The sequence below is a fragment of the Rhincodon typus genome, chromosome 6, assembly GCF_021869965.1.
Source record: "Rhincodon typus isolate 14 chromosome 6, sRhiTyp1.1, whole genome shotgun sequence".
Lineage (NCBI taxonomy): Eukaryota > Metazoa > Chordata > Chondrichthyes > Orectolobiformes > Rhincodontidae > Rhincodon > Rhincodon typus.
Genome location: NC_063337.1, coordinates 33,098,969 through 33,119,465, shown reverse-complemented (window position 1 = coordinate 33,119,465; position 20,497 = coordinate 33,098,969). Strand labels below are relative to the sequence as shown.

At 39.6% G+C, this 20,497-nt stretch overlaps 1 protein-coding gene across 1 annotated transcript in view; it reads right to left on the bottom strand.

Annotated features, from left to right (window-relative positions):
- Positions 1 to 5,596: 5,596 nt before the first annotated feature.
- flt3 (fms related receptor tyrosine kinase 3) overlaps positions 5,597 to 20,497 on the bottom strand; it is a 103,656-nt gene continuing 88,755 nt past the window's right edge. Inside the window, exons 22-25 of the mRNA XM_020513171.2 lie at positions 13,951 to 14,062; positions 13,757 to 13,856; positions 12,927 to 13,032; positions 5,597 to 10,631 (exon numbers count right to left, since the gene is read on the bottom strand). Coding sequence (XP_020368760.2) covers positions 10,491 to 10,631; positions 12,927 to 13,032; positions 13,757 to 13,856; positions 13,951 to 14,062 — 459 coding nt within the window. The 3' untranslated portion in view covers positions 5,597 to 10,490. The remainder of the gene's footprint in view (positions 10,632 to 12,926; positions 13,033 to 13,756; positions 13,857 to 13,950; positions 14,063 to 20,497) is intronic.

The following is a 20,497-nucleotide window of genomic DNA, read 5'->3' as shown; positions in this document are numbered from 1 at the left end:
AGGTCATAATCCTTTTATTGAGAATATTTTGCCCTCACTGGTTGCTAGCTGCTAATTTACGGACAATGAATAGCATATCATAGCTGTGTCAAACTGATTCCAGGTTGGCTGTGTCAGACTGCTGTGAGGTGGCCCAAAGCAAAACTAGACACATTCCTGTGGTGGGTAGTGAAATCAGAGGACAGCTGTCTTCAGGCCTCTTGATGGCTAACTCAGAGTGTTATGTAATTAACCCATAATCAATCCATGGCCCATGAAGGAAAGGGAGAGAATTAAAGGGATTAATAATGTTTCAAAATAATGAAGTTATTAATTAGGTGTAATTGTTAAAAATAATAAAAATATGCTTCAGTAAAAGTACATCATGTACTTCTCTATATTCCTTCCTTACGTATTTGACTCTATCCATCACACACAGGTGCTTCCTTAGAATGATCTCTGACAACCTTTCTAGATTTAGCTGGTTACCAGAAACCTTAGTGAGTTCCTTCTTCATGTTCTCACTTTCCTCCTCATATTTCCTCATATGCTCAGACTAACCTTTTATGAGTCATCATGGTTCCACCACATCCTATTGATGTAGTTCCTGACTGTTCTCTGCTTTTTACATTGCCTACTTTGAACCTGTTGTGCATAACAGATCATTCAATCAATTCTGCTATATCTAGAGAATTCTGCCTTTCACTCCCGCAAGGCTACTCCTTTCACTTTGGTTACGCCAATAGCTTTCTATCACAATATCAGCCAACAGTTAAGAGGGTTGTAGTGGGTTTCCAGGAGGGTGAATTTAAATATTAATGGCGCATTTTCAATTCAAATGTTGCATATTCAGAAGGAGAGACATGCTGGTGCAATTTTAGTTTTATTATTATGGCAGTGTGACCAAAATCACTTGGTGACTTACTGTCAGCTGGCAATCCATTCTAATTTTCAAGCTGACATCACCATCTTTATGTCCACCTCTAAGCCACACACCATCTTAATTTGGAACTACATTGCATTTCCTTCAATGTCACTGGTCAAAATATGGATTTTCCTTATAAACGGCACTGTGGGAGTTTGCTACACTGGATAGACTGCAGCATTTCAAGAAGGTGGCTTATGCTCACTTTGTCAAGGGTGGTCATCAATGCTGGCCTTAACCAAATAACAACCCAGGAGTTAAAAAAAAATTTGAATTAGCAAGATTTCTTGATTGATATTGGCTAGAAGCTAGAAATCTTTGGGACATATTTCTTCTGTTACAAGCAGTTTGTAGCTACTTAGACTATTAAGTTGCTGGCAGTGGCTGTATAATGTTCCAAATTCTTAAAGTGCTTCAGGCAAAGCACCCCTTTCTTTATTGAGTCCAATTACACTCTGGTGAGAGGACAAGGAGCTTGGGAAGATGCAACATGACAAGTGGACAAAGACAGCTACAACTCCAGAAAGTACAAATGAAGGTGTAGAGTCTACAGGAACACACCCTACGAACAGTGCTTCCATAGGTTGAGGACAACATATCTGCAGGTCACTGAGAAGCAGTTATCAAGGAAGATTCACTTATATAGGGAGATTAGCACAGAGCTGTTTCAGCATCTGCAGTAAGATCGGCAACTAAAAGCCAGCCTTGAGTAGCAGTGTCCATTGTAGTGAAGTACACTGGAATCTGAACTTTACCTCCAACTCCTGTATTGGTTAGCTTGCAGCTCACTGATGCCACTTTAGATCAACTGCTTTCATAGTTTCCCCATGAACAATGTAATGACGCAAATTATGTGTTTGAAAAAGGGAACAGGGACAAGCGTTTGTACATAGTGTTAAGAGAAAACAATAGGTGCTTAGTGACAGGGTAATCCAGAACCAAGATGTCATTGTGTACATATGTTTGCATTAGAGGGTAAAGTACAAAGTAAAAAAGCAACAAAGAAGTATAAACATTCTCCTAAATTTGGCTTCCAACACGACTTCTGTAATGCTCCCTGCTCTTTCTCTCCCAGTGACATTGAAAGTGATGTTGAAATCTCCAAAGTTTGCAATGTAACTTGGTCTTTCTCTTGAAATCTCCATTTGCACGCCAACTTCTGCAAGAAGTGGGTTTGTGTGTATCCTGCCAAAAGTTTTTGAAAATGTATGACACACCTCAGTATAACATGTGTAATGAGAGAAGGGAATGGTCAGTGTGGTTTAGTGGGACATAAATTTGGAGATACAGTAGTAGAAAACATGCAATGTTTGTGTACGTGCATGTATGTATAAGGACTAATGGAATGTCAATTTGGACTGTATCTTACGACTTTTTTTGTCCAAGTTTGAGTTGCACTTAGCTTTTTGGAGGGTTGTTCATCAAGAAGCCGAGCAAGATTTCTGATTATATCTTAGGAAACTTGGTTTATCAATTACCCATGACACCGGGATGACAATTCGCCTTATGTTTTACCTAGGACAACTCACCACTCACTCCCACAGTGCAGACCAAATGCTGGTATCATGACCAATGACTATTCTACATTCTGTGATGGTCTGCTGCACCCAGTTCTTATCTACATAGGAGCATAGGAACATAGGCCATTCAGCCCCTCAAGCTCGTTCAGCAATTAAATGAGATCATGGCTGGTCTGTGGCTTAACTCCACATCTCTGCCTTTGGCCCACATCCCTGAATACCTTTGCTAAATAAAAAAAATTATGTATCTCAAGTTTGAAAATAACAAACAATCTAGCATGAACTGTAGTTTGTGGAAGACAGTTCCAAACCTCTACCACCCTTTGTATGTAGAAGTGCTTCCAAATATCTCTCCTGAAAGATCTGGCTCTAATCTTTAGATTATATCCCCAACTTTAACATTTACAACCAGTATCTATCTTGTCTTTTCTTGTTAATATCGTGAAGACTTCAGTCAGATCACCTCTTAAACTTCTAAATTCTAGAGAAAACAGGCCTAATTTGTATAATTTCTCCTCGTAATGTCCAGGTATCATTCTTATAAATCTGCATTGTACCTCTTCTAAGGCCAATATATCCTTTATCAGATGTGGTGGCCAGATCTGCTCACAGTTCTCCAAGTTCTCTAAGCATGGTTTTGTGTAGCTGCAGCATGATTGGGTGTCAGTCAGGTCTTGTCTGGTCTGTAGCACCCAACACAGCTGAGCTCTGTCATACATAAGCAGAACATTTTCTTCTGCAATGTCCTTGTCCTCCTCCTCCTCAGAAGGTTACTGCTTTTGCCTCTGGCTCCTCAGCATTGAGTGCATTGCCTCATAATTGCTGACACATTGTCATGACTTTGGTGAGTGAAGTTGGAGGAGTTTGGTGGCAGAAGAAATGGATTGAAATGGACTGTAGTATTGTATGTATGCATGCTTAGAATCAATGTAATGTATAAGCATTGTAGTGTACTGATAGCATAAGACTAAAGGTTTTTAAAATTTAAGCCATCTTTGTAAATTGATCTTTTTTTAGGGAGGGAGGTGTGACGATACTATGGCTTTAAGAGGTGTATTTTGTCCTTTTTTTTATGAAGAGAGGTACCGAGCTATCTGTTCCAAGCCAATAAAGTAAATAGCTTGTGAGGCCTTGGGTTTTTTTTTCAAGTTGGAACAATAGAAGCAGATGAAGGGATGGGTTCGGGAGGTCAAGCTCCCACAGAACTAGGATCTTAGTTTAGCTTTCAGTAGCTGTTGAAGTTTGGAAGATGCTATACATCTTTCCCTGCTACAGCAAAACATGAGTTCTCTCTCTCTCGCAGAATTTTCTTTTTATGTTCTTTCCTCCTGGAGAAATGTTGCATTTTACTGAATTTGCCTCTACCAAGAGTGTGTGTATGGGATGTTACTATCTTGGAACAGCTAATCAATAGTAGTTAACTTATATATTATCTTAAGTATTTAAGATTTTTTAAATTATTATTTTATCTGTATTTTAACTATAGTGTAAGAATAAAGTGTGTTTTGCTTCAGGTCTGGTGGTTTGACCAGTCGAATTGCATCCAGAACACAACGCCTTACACTTGCCTTTAAAAATGAGAAAATGTTGGGGTCTAGGCGATCTTCTTAATGTATTTTGAGGGGTTTGGTCTGGTCAATAACACCATGGAGCAAAGCCTGCGATCTTCTTATCTGTCGGGGTAATTTGGAGCAAGCAGCAAATTTAATTCACCATAAAAACAGAAAATTCTGAAAAAACTCAGCAGATTTGGCAACATCCGCATAGTGAAAGCAGAGTTAACGTCCAGTGACCCTTCTTCAGAACTGATTGTAGCGAGGTGAAGGTTGGTATATATGCTGAAGATGGAGTGGGGGAGGATGGGAGGAGTAAATGATAAGTGGAGATGAATCCCGGAGAGAGAGATCACCAATGAGAAGATAAAGGGATAGGCAAGGGCCAGCCTGTGAGAGTGAATACTGGAAACCATTAGTGGTTCACAATGTGTTGGTTGTGGTAGCAGCTCATGTGATGTCAAGGCCTGGTGCGTGGGGGCTGGTGTAAGAACATGGGAGAAGGTGCTCGGGCCCTACAATTATTGAACTCAATATTGAGTCCTGAAGACTACAGGGTCTCCAAGCAGAAAATGAGATGCTGTTCTTCCAACTTGCGCTGGGCTTCGCTGGAGCACTACAGCAAGCCCAAGACTGAGATGTTGGCCAGTGAACATAGTGGTGTTTTGAAGTGGCAGGCAACTGGAAGCTTCTGGACAGAGTGGAGGTGTTCTGAACGCGGTCACACAGACTGTGTTTCATTTCCCTAATGTAGAGGAGACCACAGTAGACTAGATTGAGTGAAGTGCATGTAAATCATTGCTTCACCTGGAAGGTGTGTCTGGGGCCTTGGATAGTGAGGACAGAGGAAGTAATGATTTATTACTAGTTTTTTTAAATTTTAAAAGTTTTTAAAATTTATTTATCCATGGGATGTGCATGTCATTCGCTTGTTGCCCGTCCCTAATTGCTCTTGAACTGAGCAACTTTCCAGATCTTTTGCAAGGGTGGTTAAGGGTCAACTATGTTGCTGGAAGTCTAGAGTCAGATGCTTACAGAGAGTTTACCACACAATATGTGGAATGGGCCAGTTTTCTTATGAGGAAAGGTTGGAAACACTAGGTGTTTATCTGCTAGAGCTTAGAAGAGTCAGAGACAACTTGATTGAAACTTATTGGATCTTGAGGCATTTTTACAACATTGATGGGGAAAGAATGTTTCTCGGTGGGAGAATCTAGAACTAGGGGTCACTGTTTATGAATAATGGAGTGCCCATTTAACATAGAAATGAAAAGTTTTTTTCTCATAGAGGGTGTTGAGTCTTCGAAACTCTTCCTCAAAAGACAGTCGAAGCAAAGTCTTTGAATAGAGTAGATATATTCTCAATAGGCATGGGTGTAAAGGGTAAAAGATAGGCAGGAATGGGGAGTAACCAATATTTTATGGAATGGCAGGCAGGTCATGCTTGAGAGGCCAAGTGACCTTCTCTTGCTCTAAATTCATTTGTTCGTAAGTATATGAGCACTTATTGCTTCATTGTATGTTAATGACTCGTTAAAGGTGCTTGCTTTTTCTGAAAATTATGAATAAGACATGCATTTTACATAGGTATCAAGAGATTTGTCATTCAACTCCACGTTTTATTCAAATGTGATAAAAAAGTACACAAGCAATATTTGTAGTTTTTAATATCACTTCAATCCTATAAATATTATCCATACAGTGTAAGAAGATGGAAATGCAAAGTCAAAAAAATGTTACTCACGTTATACAATAGCAGTATACATGTAATATTGCAGCAATCTAATAATTATTGTAGCTCTTGTATGGTAATAAGTATGCTTGTTATATTTTGAGCGTGAATACCCATCAGCTAAGGAATGATTGTTTGAGTAATTATGTTCCTATTACACACGCAGTCATGGCAGCATAAAGGTCTTCAAGAGTAAGTATGGCACAGATTAACTGCAATAAAAATCTCTCTCGATATAACTCTAACAATGCATTCTTTCTTCTTTAGCATCTACGCTGTACTGTGCACTGTTCACAACTAAAGCAGCAGCTAAACTTCTGTTCTACACACACTCAATAGACTGTGGCTAAGAAGTGCACAGAAACAGCATAGGTTTGTTCTACATCTAATTTCTTTCTCTTTTCTGCAGAACAGTATTTGGTTTACATACCGCACTATCCCTTCATAAATTGCTAAAATTAAAGAGCCTGCCATGTAGTTAAAATATACTGGTGTACAAAGTTAAAAAATAAGGAAGTTAGCAGTGAGGAAACCAGTTAGAATGTCTTTAATACTAAGGGTACTACTAATAGAACTAGGCTCTCAGGAAAAATTGTTAAAATTAATTGTGCACAAGGAGTCAAGACACACTGGAAAGGGATTGAAGCATATGATGAGAAAGAAAGTAGGTAGGTCTTAGACCCATCAAAAAGGGTCAAACATGTTGGATCCAATAGTTGTTTGTTCTTCGTAAAAGTGGCTTTTTTACTGTAAGTGAACCGGATGTATAGGCCGAGGTCCAATCTAGTGAACTGCCACGATGCTCAGCAACATGTTTTAATCTGAATTGCAGAGGGGCACTTGATCTGTAACAATTTTCCATTTTCATTTTTTTCAAAGTTCTTCATAATTAATAAATTAGTAAAAGCCAGGTAAAGATTTGGGCTGCACAGATGGTTCATGTGATTTAAATTAATTTTAATTTGACCACTTCAAATTCAACCCAAAAATGTTTTAGCTTCGTTTACCTAGGTTCCATTTATTTCTGTGCCATAATATCACCCTGCAACTGAGCTGAATGATCAATGGTGATATATGCTACATACATGACTGGAATGGCAAAGCACTTACACTAATAAACAAATCAGTAAGATAAATAGAACTTTAAGAATTTAAAAATGCAGAAGCATAAATCCAAAAATTAAGAACATAGATAAATATAGAAATATATGTTGCAGCAATGAAATATTTGTAACCAGGTATGTTAGATGTATTGATATACTGTATGGTGGAGTAGATGCACCATACAATGCCTATTTGGAGATACAAATAGCTTTTTCCCAATCTCACAACAGAACTCAAAGTTCTTTTTGGAAGAGCAGCATGGTGATTATAGCTATTAACACTGTAGTATGACAGATTGTTATTTCATCCATTTGATTCCCCTTACAGGGCATTTTGATAATAATTGAATCCTACAATCCTACTTACAAGGAAAATAAGAAAATAGCATGAAAACTACTCTGAGCACCTGCCCACCCCACCACCGCACACCCCTCCCCCGACTCCCATGGCTCACTGAATAGCAGAAGGACACTTTTGTTTGACAATGATAGACTAAATATCAGAAAGCATTAAAAAATTAATTTAATTCCGGGAAAGTAGCTGTCAAACCTAATTGATCAATTCATTTTATATTGATTATCAATGACTTGAAACATCCACATTGTGCTTTTCCAAACACAATGGTACAATCTCTGATAACCTGTAGCATGGGCAGCATTCTTTCCCAGGATCACAAATTGAAGAACACTGCATTACAACAGCTCTGAGTGTAATCACCTAAACAAACCTGTTGACCCTGCAGCTCAACTGTTCTCATCTGACTGTTGTTTTCTACAAATGGAATATTTCAGAGGGCTTGCTAGCATACAAGCTTTAGGAATTCTTAAAGCTTTTAGGAACATTGGATTGACTAAGTTATTTAGCTCCCTCAAGCTGTGCCAACATTTAATGAGATGATGTCTGATCTGTAACAATTCCATATACCTGCCTATGCTGTTATCCAAAAATACCTTTGTTGAAAAAAAATCCATCAATCTCAGAATTAAGACAAAAATTGATCTGGTATGAATAGTCGTTGTAGAAGAAGATTTCCAAACTTGTATAAATCTTTGTGTGTAGAAGTGTTTCCTAATTTCACTCCTGAAAGGTAGCTAAATTCCAGGGGCTGCACTGCAGTTTGTTCTTGAAATTCAACACTTACAGTCCAAATTTTATCCTGATAAACTTCTGAAATTGTCAAGCTAATACAGCTTTTTCATTTAACAAGGCGTAGAGCTGGATGAACACAGCAGGCCAAGCAGCATCGGAGGAGCAGAGGAGCAGGAAAGCTGACATTTCGGGTCTAGACCCTTCTTCAGAAATTCTCTGTAACAGCTTTTTGATTGTTTTCTATACCTTAACATGACGTTTTGATGATTTACTCATCTAAACCTCCAAGTCTCTTTAGAGCCACACTATTTCTAAAATTTCTCCATTTAGATAGTACTCTGTTCTGTCCTTTTTAGGTCCGTGATGGATGATCATTCATCTGCCTAAATTGAATTGCATTTGCTACAGTTTTTTCCATTTTCAATCATGTCAAAGAAAATGCCAAATAGGTATCAGTTCTTTTCAAAGATGAAGGGAAAGCTTGAAGGACAGGTATTCCTTTAGCTACATTCTAGTGTTTCACTTGAATGGTCATAGAATCCTTACAGTGTGGAAGCAGGCCATTTGGCGCATCAAGTCTACACTGACTCTCTGAAGAGCACCCCACCTAGACCCCTAACCTACCCCTATAAGCCTGCATTTCCCATGGCTAATCCACCTAGCCTGCATACTATGGGGCAATTTAGCACAGCCCATCCACCTAGTCTGCACAAATAGCTTTTTCCCCAGGAAACCCATGCCAACAGGAGGAAAACATGCAAACATCACACAGACAGTTGTCCAAGGCTAAAACTGAACTCAGGTCCCTAGTGCTGTGAGGTTGCAGTGCTAACTACTGACCCACTGTGCAGCCAACACTGTGATATGTCTGAAATTTGTTGGCTATCCATCCTCTAAGCGGTTGTATGTAGCAGGGGATAGGCAACTTCTTAAATTAGGCAGATTCAAGAACCTGTAGGACAGTTAACTTTACATTCTAGATTTTCTTACTTAAAAACATATTTTAGCATTTATAAAAATTCGATACTTTGTATTGTTAAGTGCGAAATACTTTTAACAAATGTCACTATGACATAAGAACAGTTTACCAATAAGGGAACAGTTCACCAAATCCATTCTACCGTACGCCCACTATTCTCAATTCTGCACTTTCTCCAATCTATTTAATCAGTGAAGAAAGACCATGAAAAGTTGTTCTCTGATAATACATACATTGTCATCCTCACATTTAAATCACTCTCCAGCCTTTACGATCTGTATAACCTTCTCCATCCCTAAAACCTTTTGAAAATGCTGCATGTCTCTGCCTCTCGACTCTTGTGTATCTGCTGCTTTCCTTCTCCTGTTATTTGTGGGGATGTCTTCAGCCATCTGGGCCTTAAATACTGGAATTTCTTGCTAAACCTCTTCATCTTTCCAGCCCTGTCTCCTCTTTCAAACCACTCTTTAAAACCTACCTCTTTTACCAGGTTTATAGTTATGTAATCTAATGTCTCTTTCTTTTGCTTGCTGTAAATTTCTGTCAGATTATGCTCTCAGGAAACATTGGGGCTTTTTAACTACACTAAGGCACTATTTAAATGCAAATATTTGCGGCAGTAATTCAAGCAAAGGCCCCTAAAATTATCTTAAATCTACATTCCATATCTTGAGCAGTGATAGACCTGTAATGATATTTCTTTGTAATGTGCAAACTTTTGTAATGATTTTCATTGTCTCAGTGACTTAGGGATCATGATATTTCACACAGCATTTGATCATCCCTATTTTATCTATCCTAAGATGATTTGATCCCAAATCTAACCAGATATTTATAAAGTTTCTTTTTAAGTATTATCTGCTTTAGATAGGGCCTATTGTACTTTTGTTTTATTTTCATTCATGGCATATGGGTAACACCACCAATATCTACAGCTTTAATTATCCATCCATGAATGTTCTTGAGAAGGTGATGGTGAGCCAACTTGTTGGTAATTGAGTGCCTTGTTAGGCCGCTTCAGAGGACAGTTAAAACTTGACCACAATTGCTGTGGGTCTGGAGTTGCATATAGACAGGACCAGGAAAGAACAATAGATTTCCTTATGACATTAGTCAACCAAATAGGATTTTACAACAATTTAATAGACAGTTAGCTATTATTCTTAATATACTGGACCAGGGACTTCCTCCAATCTCAATTGCAGTTTCATCATTGTCGACCTGTACAGCCACAATCTCTGTACTCCCAGTGCTGTTTGCTACATCATCCAGTTCATACAGTAAGCTCATCATCTCTTTTAAATTGTAACTTTCATCACCTTTGAGCTGTTAATTTTTGTGGTTTAATTGCAAATGCCTTAATTTCTACATAGTTCTTAACCTAACATTTTTCAATACTCTATAACACAAGCAGAGATATACAAATTTCTGACAGCCCAATCTTCCATAAACGACTGAACTACCACAGAAGAAAAGTAAAACTGTTTCAATAATTGCAACCTTTTTGATGTTAGCAGCTGAGACAGTCATTGATTAGCTTAGTGGTGAAAAGAAAACATCCAATGTCCAGTGAAACCACCTATCTTTGATGGTCCATACTGCAGAAAAATTACATTTGCACATCTTCATTCTTTGGAGTACTTTCCTTCAGTAATGATGTGGCAGAATGGATGCTGGTGCGCTCCTTAGAACTAATAGGGAGGTTTTTATAGTTTGAACTGTATTTGCACACCTTTAAGTTATGATAAAGCTAAATAAAAGCAAAATAAAACAACAAATTAGTGAAAAAGTATATTTTCAAAAAAATCTGACATATGTAGAGATGAATCTCAAAGTAAGGATTTTTATAAAATTGACACCATGATCATTGTCCACCTTGCAAAGCAATTAATAACAAGATACACTATCAGCTGTGAAGTGACAGCAGTGGCTTAGTTGGTAACTCTCTTACTTCTGAAACAGGAAATTCAAAAGTTCAAGCTCTATTCCAGGGGCTTGAGACCAAACTTTCTGGCTGAAATCCCCGTGCAGTACTGAGAAAGTATTGCACTGATCATATCAAACTGTGTATCCTTTTGGCTGTTCATCACAAGCAAGGCAATGACCGTACCAATCCAGCCCATGTTTACAAAACTCACAACATAATGGCCAAGAATTGGTGTGATTCCACATTTGGATAGCATTTGCTATGTAATCCTGAGTGTGTGAAGAATTATACTGAGAATCAATTTCGGATTGTCAGACAGATTTGCAGTCTGGTGCATTTGCATGTACTATAAGCTACATATTTTAATACACAGGTTCCTGTTTTTTGTTGAGCAGACAGAAATAATATATGCACACACTATGTATATTTCAAACTGAACAAAATAGGTAACAACCATTCTCTGGTTCATTTCATGTTTGACCAATCTTGCTTTGTTTAAAATTTAAACAAGCTTGGCAGCTGTCGGTCACCATTAACTGATACATTCTCTCTGGCAACACCTCTACCAATCAAAGTCCACTAACCATAGATTATTCAACATAGGAAGAGAAGTAGGCCATTCAGCCTATCAAGTCTGCTTAGCCATCAGTGCGATTATGGCTGATCTGATTATCTCAACTCCATTTTCCTGTCTTTCCCCAATAACTTTTGATTCCCTTGCTGATTAAAAGTCTAGCTCAGCCTTGAATAAGGCAGCATAGGGGCACAGTGGTTAGCACTGGTGCCTCACAGCACCAAGGACATGGGTTCAGTTCCAGCTTTGGGTGACTGTCTTTGTGGGTTTCTTTTCTCACTCCAAAGATGTGCAGGTTAGGTAGATTGGCCATGCCCAAACATTTGCACCATCATGCATAGTATAGTGTGTTAGCCGTAGTTAAAAACGCCATGAGGGGTTTTGTTAGAGGAAGAAGTTGCCTCTCATTCTTTGATATTCCGATGAATACAGGCCCAATCTATTCAAGTTCTCCATATGTGATAGTTGCTCCATACCTGATACCTTCTCTGGACTGCCTTCAATGCTACTATATCTTCCTTTAGATAAGGGGCCCAAAACTATTCATTATATTGCCCAGCCAAACAAACTTATCCTGTCATAAATTATCCATGCCATTTTCAAAGAGAGTCATAGAGATACACAGCATAATTCAGTCCGATTTGGCCATGCTGACCTGATATCCTAAATTAATCTAGTCCCATTTGCCAGCATTTGGCCCATATCCCTCTAACCCTTCTTGAGTGTTTGTTATGAATTATCCTGACATGTGCAAGACAAAAATCTTCCAGGAATTTTTTTTTAAACTAACATTACTCTTTGCATACTGTTTGTAGGAGATTAGTAATGCAATACTATTAATAGGAAATTAGTGCATGCAAAATGACTACAAAAAAACACCAGTTCAAACTGAATTAATTAAGTGAGGTAATGATAAACCAATTTGGCAGATAATTATTGCAATTTAATAAAAGCAAATCTTGGATCTGAATCTAATAATGTCAGTTTAGCAACTGAATCAGGTGACGTGTTCAAATACTACAGTATGGTTTGAGCACATAATCTAGACTGGCAGTTCAGTATAAGATTAAGGGAATGCAGCATTGGTGGTGGTTTGCTCTTTTTGCCTGTGCTCATAGACATCAAAGATCCAATGGCACTGTCTGCAAGTTCCCCTGTTTTCCTGCTCAATCCTTAACCAATATCACTAACAACACATTACGTGATGGCTAATGTTCTGAAGAAGTCATATCTGACTGAAAATGTTAATTTTGTTTCTCTCTCCACAGAAGCTACTGGCATTGCTGAGTTTCTGCAGCATTGTCTAATTTTTTTTGTTAGTGATGACTTGCCTTATGTACTCAATGTGTACAAACTGGTTGCCAGGCTTATCTACATAACTGAGACTATACTCAAAAAGACATGCATTGATTGTGAAGTACTTTTGGAAGCCTCAAGGACATAAAGAACGCTGTATAAATAAGCTATTTCATTTGTAGACAAATGCTTTCATTTCAAGTACTGTAAATATGCTATTAATTCTGCCTGTAAGACTGTTCACTTACAGCTACTTCAGCATCCGCAAGTTGCTTTTCAAAAATAGAAACTAGGTCTGAAAATGAGAGTCGTTTTCGTGGATCAAGAGCCCAGCATGATTGTATCACGCTGTATCTATGAAAATAGGAAATTAGAAGCATGTTATAAGTAGGCACAGTAATACATTGCTCAGAAATTATGGAACTGCAACAAATGCTTTCAACAATACATTCCATGTATTGTTTGAAAATGTTTGTACAGTGTGACCTGAAAATTACATCTTATGAAGATTGAATGAATTATTAAAGTTGAATTTGAAGAACTACAAGCAGGCATCACAATACAGCATTTATTTGATTTGAAAGTTTTTTTAGACTTCTTCTGCAGCATAAATCAGATCATGACTAATAGAGACCGTGAAAGACAGTCAGGTCATAGGCTCATGCCATTGCAATTGTTAATCAGGCATCAGAATTGCTTAGACATTATAACATTTAAATGCCCCCCCCATGAGAAATAATCTAGTTTCCATTTCGAACCACCTGAAGATTTGACAACATGCCATATTCAGAATCATCATATCAATTTGTGTCTTCCTACCAGTTCCTGGGACATTATATAGTGTGTTTAGTAACTTTAAATATTCAATGTTTTTTCTAGCTTTCTTCAGAAGAAAACTCATAGAGCAGGTCCACAGAGCAAAGTTGGCCCAAGCGTTCAATCTCGGCTTTCTTTCCCTCCTATTTTCATAATATCAAAACGTTTCACAATTTTTTAAATACATTGTGTGAATACATTATTTGTGTGAATACACCAGAGTTTAAATTATTATGCAAAATAGAAAAATAGAGAAACTCACATCTCTTCAGAAGCATAAAATGGTTGATCCATCTTAAATCCACTCTTAATTAACTTGTAGAAGTTAGAATCCACTTGAATTCCGGGATATGGATTGACACCTTGACAAATATTTAAAATATAAAATTAGGTAATGCAATTGAGTCGAATTTTCATGAGGCAATATTTGGATTAATATGAAATATTAATCATTACCAAGTGAAAATATTTCCCACAATAAGATTCCATATGACCAGACATCACTGCGATTTGTGTAACTGCCTTCAAATAAGCTTTCAGGTGCCATCCACTTGACAGGCAGTCGTGCCTAAATTTTATTGGGAAAACAAAAGTTAATAATGAAAATTTGTTAACTTATAGGCTCACCTAAATTACTTCTCATTATAATAAGAAAAACACAATAGTGAAATTTTCCTGTGGCAGCCAATGAAAAGAATACCAAAGTTAATATTTTCTCTCATTAGACATTTTTGTACAGCATCTGCTGCTTTCAATGCATCAAAGGGCAAAGGGACCATCCATCTTCTGCAACAAAGGTGTGCATTTCCACACAAATATTCTGAATTCAGTTTCTGTAGTTGCTCAATTACCTTGTTGTTAATAAACAGGAATCTCAAGAGGTTTGTTAAATGTGAAAACCAGAAGAATGCGAAGTTGAGAGTGGGAATGATGAGAAAAATCATACAGAGTTCTGTACGATAATATATGTAGCTTCAAGCAAACAGAAATCCATCTTGCCATGAGCCTGACTTTAAAGCATACATGGTTTTGAGAGAAATCTTGAGCAAAACAGCTTAAAACAGTCCGATTTATTCAGAATTATTCAGTCTATGAACAAAATTGTCTCTAAAATGAGACATGGTGTTCTGAGGTTTGCAAGCAGGACTTGTTAAGCATGTTTGGAATGCTATCTGTTGCAATCAAATTTTCTAACAAGGTCAGGTAGACATCATAGAATATGAGTGCCCTGTTTCGGGCTATTAACCTGGTTCAACTGGGGAGTCCTGGCTCACAGATATAAACAGAAGTGTCAGAGGTTCTGTTCACTCTGAGACCTGGCTCTGAGGCAGCTGGACCAGTGTCAAGTACTATGCACGTGTAAATAAAGGGTAACTTGGTGATGGGATACCGGTTTTGTGGAGTTATTTCAGTGGCGACAAGAGAAAAAAGTGTGAACCTGAGGAAATTCACTTGCAACAGTTGTCTTTGAGTTGGGGTAAGTGTTTCTGGCATCAAGCCATTATTTGGGAAGCTTGAATCGTTCAATCCCGGGCCCAGTATGTGGAAAGAATGAGTTACTTTTTTTGGGCAAATGACAGAGCAATGAAAAGCAACAAGTAATTCTCCTGACAGCTTTTTTGGTTATTAGGAGCCTTACATGTCCTGAGGTACCAGATACTATAGTCTTTCAAGAGTTGACGGACTTAATTAAGGAATATTATGACCCCCAAGCTTCCTTTAATTCTGAGACGCTATTGGTTTTATGACGCAGTTCAAGAACGAGGGAAATCTGTGTCAGGATTTTTGACAAGGTTAAGATGACTGGCAGAGGCATGTGACTTTGGTTTAACCCTTAATGAGATGCTGAGAGACCGTTAGGCATATGGGATTAATGATGTAACCATGCAAAAGTGCCTGCTAGCTGAAGCCCAACTGAACTTCAAACAGGCACCACAAAGGGCTTTGTCATTGGAAATATGGCAAGTGCAGCATATGAGTTATAGGGTAACTGATGGAAGTGGACACCCTCACCAGGCTGACTGACCTAGGGGTGGGGGTGGTGGGGGGTGCGGAGAGCCACCATTTGAGTGAAGACAATTGCATAGCCTCACTCAGACAATATCCTGAATGGAGGGACTCTAGGTCAGCCCACAGCAAAACCCCAAAACAAAGCCAAGCCTTGATCAAATGGTTAACATTTTCTTATTATGCTACAATTAATACCCATGAGGATTTGTACCAATGCACGAGACTGTCATTTGGGGTATCTTCAGCCTGTGCCATTTTTCAGCAGATGACGGAGAACATTTTACAAGTTTTACCCAAGGTTGCGATTTATCTGGATGAAGTGCTAATAACAGAGAAGACCAATAAAGAGTGCTTAAAAAACTTGGACATTGTCCTTAGACGTTTCTCCAAGGCAGGCTTACGCCTTAGAAGAGAAAAATGTGTGCTTTAGACACCCCAAGTGACCTACTTGGGCTACAGAGTTGACAAGACCAGGTTATACCACCATTGGCAGGTAAAGTGAGGGCATTCAAGATAAAGTGACGATGATCAAAGGTGCCCCGATTCCCACATCTGGATTGGAGCTTACATCTTTCCTTGGATTATTGAATAATTGTGGAAATTTCATACGCAACCAGGCCTCCATCTTGGCACCCTTACATCTGCCACTGAAAAAGGGTCAGCCTTGGAAATGGTCTTGTAGCCAAGATGTAGCCTTTAGAGAAGTGAAGAAGCAGCTATCATCATCTAAGGTGTTGGCATGCTACAATCCCAAGCAAGATCTGGTGCTGACATGCGATGCATCCTTGTATGGTATCGGGGTAGTGTTGGCTCACGGATGGCCCAAATGCTTCCCAGATTTGGGCTGATGCAGTGCGTAAATATGCCCAGATAGAGAAGGAAGGTTTGGCTGTCATCTTTGGTGTGAGAAGGTTCCACCAAACCTTTACAGATGTAAATTTGTAATAGCAACAGACCACAATCCCCTGCTAGATGCTACTCAAAGAGGACATGGCCATGCCATCCATAACTTCAGACTGAATTCATCAGTGGGCTGTGGTTCTAAGTGAGGACAAATACCATCCGGGAGGCCAGGTAGCAAATATGGCTGCCTTGAGCCACTTCCTGCTTGCAGCTACACCGTTGGTGGTACTGCCACTGGAAGAGTGCAGTCTGGTTTTAAACTTTCTGGATACCCTTCCAGTCACCACTGACAATATTAGACTATGCACACAAAAAAGTTTGGTCCTAGCAAAACTGAAACAGCTAGTGGTGATGGGGGAAACAAAAGGGCTGTCACAATCAGAACTGAAACCTTTCTGGACCAGATCACTGTAGAGGATGGCATCTTGTTATGGGGAGCAAGAGTGATTGTCCCAAGCAGAGGTCAACACCAGATACTGGCTGAACTCCACCAGGGTCATCCAGGGGTTTCCAAAATTAAGATGTTGGTGAGAAGCGGCCAGGCTTGGATGCAGACATAACTGTATTGGTGGGGCACTGCGCAGAGAGCCAACAAGGACAAAAATTATGGCCAGCAGCTTCCCCACATTCATGGGAATGGCCGGGTAAAGCTTGGACTCAGTTACACATCGATTGTGCCAGTCCTTTCAAGGGCTCAACATTCTGAGTCATGTGGATGCCCACTCAAAGTGGTTAGATGTCCATAGAGTTTATTTGTCAAACATAGGGACGATAATAGAAAAGCTCCATCTTTTGCAATACACAGACTCCTGAAACAGTTGGTCACAGACAATGGGCCATTATTTACCGGCAGAGAATTTGAGTATTTCCTAAAGTCAAATGGCATTTAGTATATAAGGACAGCTCCATACCATCCATCATCCAGTGGTCTTGTGGAAAGAGCAGTCCAAATTTTGAAGGCAGGCTTAAAGAAACAACATACAGCGTCACTCAATACCAAACTGTCCCAGTTCCTAGTTGATTATTGGACCACCCTTCACGGAAGTATAGGGGTAGCTCCAGTAGAGTTGCTAATGGGGAAAAGACTCCGCACCAGGTTAAATCTGATTTTCCCGGATCTGGGGGTGGGTGGAGGGTGAAATGGCATCAGCAACGCCAATGTTGGACACAAGACTCCTCTAAACGAGAGACACAGTTTCCTTCAGGGGATGAAGTTTGGTGCTGAAACCACAGAAACGGTCCTGCATGGGTAAGAGGCAGGTGATGCGAGGTCAGATCCCATAATGTACAAAGTTTGGGTAGATGAGGCAGTCAGGTACAAACACGTGGACCCCACGAAAGCTGCAAAACTGCAAACAGGCCTACAGCAAAACATACCCAGCCCCTCAGTACAGCCAGAAAGGCTATTGGAACCCATGGGTTCTCCTCCTTCATCCAGTATTGAAGAAACCTCGGAGTCTGAAATGGGCACAGCCTTAATATCTTTACCACTTGAAGAAGAGGATGAATTTCTACTGAGATGCTCTAGGTGCAAGAGGCGGGCTATGGTCTGGCATGGTGAGGTGCAAGGGATAAAGTGAAGGAAGGTGTGGTGAAGCAAAGGGAAAGAACAAAGCGATAGAGCAAGGCAGCAATTTGGGCACTGTTTTCAGAGTATGACAGAAAGCAACAGAACATGCTGGAAAGACCAAAGATTGCAAAAATAATTTCAAAAAAAGATTTTGATGTGCAGTGAGACAGGATTAATCAATAACCTCGTGGTACACGAGCATTGTGGTGACACAATTTCACGCTCATTTTGAAAGGGAGAAGTGTGGAATCCATCACTCATGTTTTAAATATAAATAAAGGTAATTACGAGGGTATGAAGACAGAGCTGGCTAAGATGAACCGGGAAACTAGGTTAAAAATTAGGTCAGTAGAGTTGCAGTGTCAGATTTTAAGGAGGTATTTAATAACTCTTAGAAAAGATATATCCCAGTTGGAAAAAAATGCTCTTTGCGAAGGATGCATTCATTGGTGACTAAGAAAGGAAGTTAAGAATAGTATGAAAGTGAAAGAAACATTGTACAAATCTGCAAAGATTATTGGTAGGTCAGAGGATTAGACAGACATTTAGAACCAACAAAGAACAAGTGGGGCAACAAGGCAAAGTTACAGATGCTGAGCAACTAATAGAACGGGAGCAGCCTTCCAAGAAGAAGGATAAGGATATTAATGAGGAGGAAGCTCTCCTTGTCCATGATAGAGCTTGACTGCATCAAGTGCTACACGGCAGATAGAACCTGATTGACACCCGGTTCCAGTAGATGAGAGTTGGTTGCAGCAGGCCATCGTGGAAAGGAAAATAATGGTTGGCCATCATATCAGTAGTTGGTTTGAATTGTCAGGGGTGAACTTTATTTTTAATCATTTGTGGGATGTGGGTGTTTATTGCCTGTCCCTTGAGAACGTGGTGATGAGATACCTTTTTGAACCATGTCAGAAGTCACACGACACCAGGTTATAGTCCAATAGGTTTATTTGAAATCAGACAAGCTTTTGGAGCGCAGTCCCTTTGTCAGGTGCACCGCTTGAATGTTGTTGGAGCTGCACTCATCCAGGCAAGTGGGGAGTATTCCATCAGACACCTGACTTGTGTCTTGTAGATGGCAGACAGACTTGGGAGTCAGTAGGTGAGTTACTCGCCACATTATTCCTAGCCTCTGACCTTCTCTTATAGCCGCTGTGTTTATGTGGTGAGTCCAATTGTGTTTCTGTCAATGGTAACCCCCAGGATGTTGATAGTGGGGAATCAGCGATGGTAACACCATTGAACGTCAAGGGCCAGCAATTAGATTGTCTCTTATTGGTGATGGTCAGAGCCTGGCATTTGTGTGACATGAATGTTACTTGCCACTTGTCAGCCCAAGTCTGGATATTGTATAGATCTTGTTGCATTTGAACATGTACTGCTTCAGTATCTAAGGACTTGTGAATAATGCTCAACATTGTGCAATCATCAGTGAACATCTCCGCTTCTGACCTTATGATTGAGGGTAGGTCATTCATGAAGCAGCTGAAGGTGGTTGGGCCTAGAATACTACCCTGAGAAACTCCTTCAGAGATGTCCTGGAACTGAGATGACTGACCTCCAACAACCACAACCATCTTCCAATGTGCCGAGTATGACTCTAATCAGTAGAGACTTTACCCCCTGATATCCATTGATTCCAGTTTTGCTAGGACTCCTTGATGCCACACTCATTTGAATGTCTGGGGCTGTCACTCTCTCCTCACCTCTGGAATTCAGCTCTTTTGTCCATGTTTGAACAGAGACTGTAATGAGGTCAGGAGCTGAGTGGCCCTCGCTGAATCCAAGCTAGGTGTCACTGAGCAGGTTATTGCTGAGTAGGTGCTGACACCCTCATTACTTTACTGCTATAAGAGCTGCATTTTCTTTGTAAACACCGAAAGAACTGCGGCTGCTGTAAATCGGGAACAAAAACAGAAATTGCTGGGAAAGCTCAGCAGGTCTGGCAGCATTTGTGGAGAGAAATCAGAGTTAGCGTTTCTGGTCAAGTGACCCTTCCTCAGAAGATCTGCTGAGCTTTTCCAGCAATTTCTTGTTTTGTTTGTGTATTTTCTTTGTGTTCTCTTTTTCTGGCAGTTATTAAAATCTCATGTTTGGACTTATCAAATTGCTTGCACAAACGTGATAATCTCATACTTTACGATCACAAGCTATGGGTTTCCGGTGGGTAACCGTTCACTTTTGTTTTGCTATTTCATCAAGACAGGGACAGAGGGAACTTTTGGCAAAGAAAGAAAACAGGGGCAAAGAAAGGCATATAATAGAGAATGATAGCAGAAATATGGTGAACATTAAAGGACATAAAAATAACTTGCTGTTCACATATACACACAATGTCCCAAGCACATCACAGCCAATGAAGCAGTTTGGAAGTGCAGTTATTGTAATATAAGAAGACACAGCAACCAGTTTGAAGACAACAAGGTGCAGGGCTGGATGAACACAGCAGGCCAAGCAGCATCATAGGAGCAGAGAGGCTGACGTTTCGGGCCTAGACCCTTCTGATGAAGGGTCTAG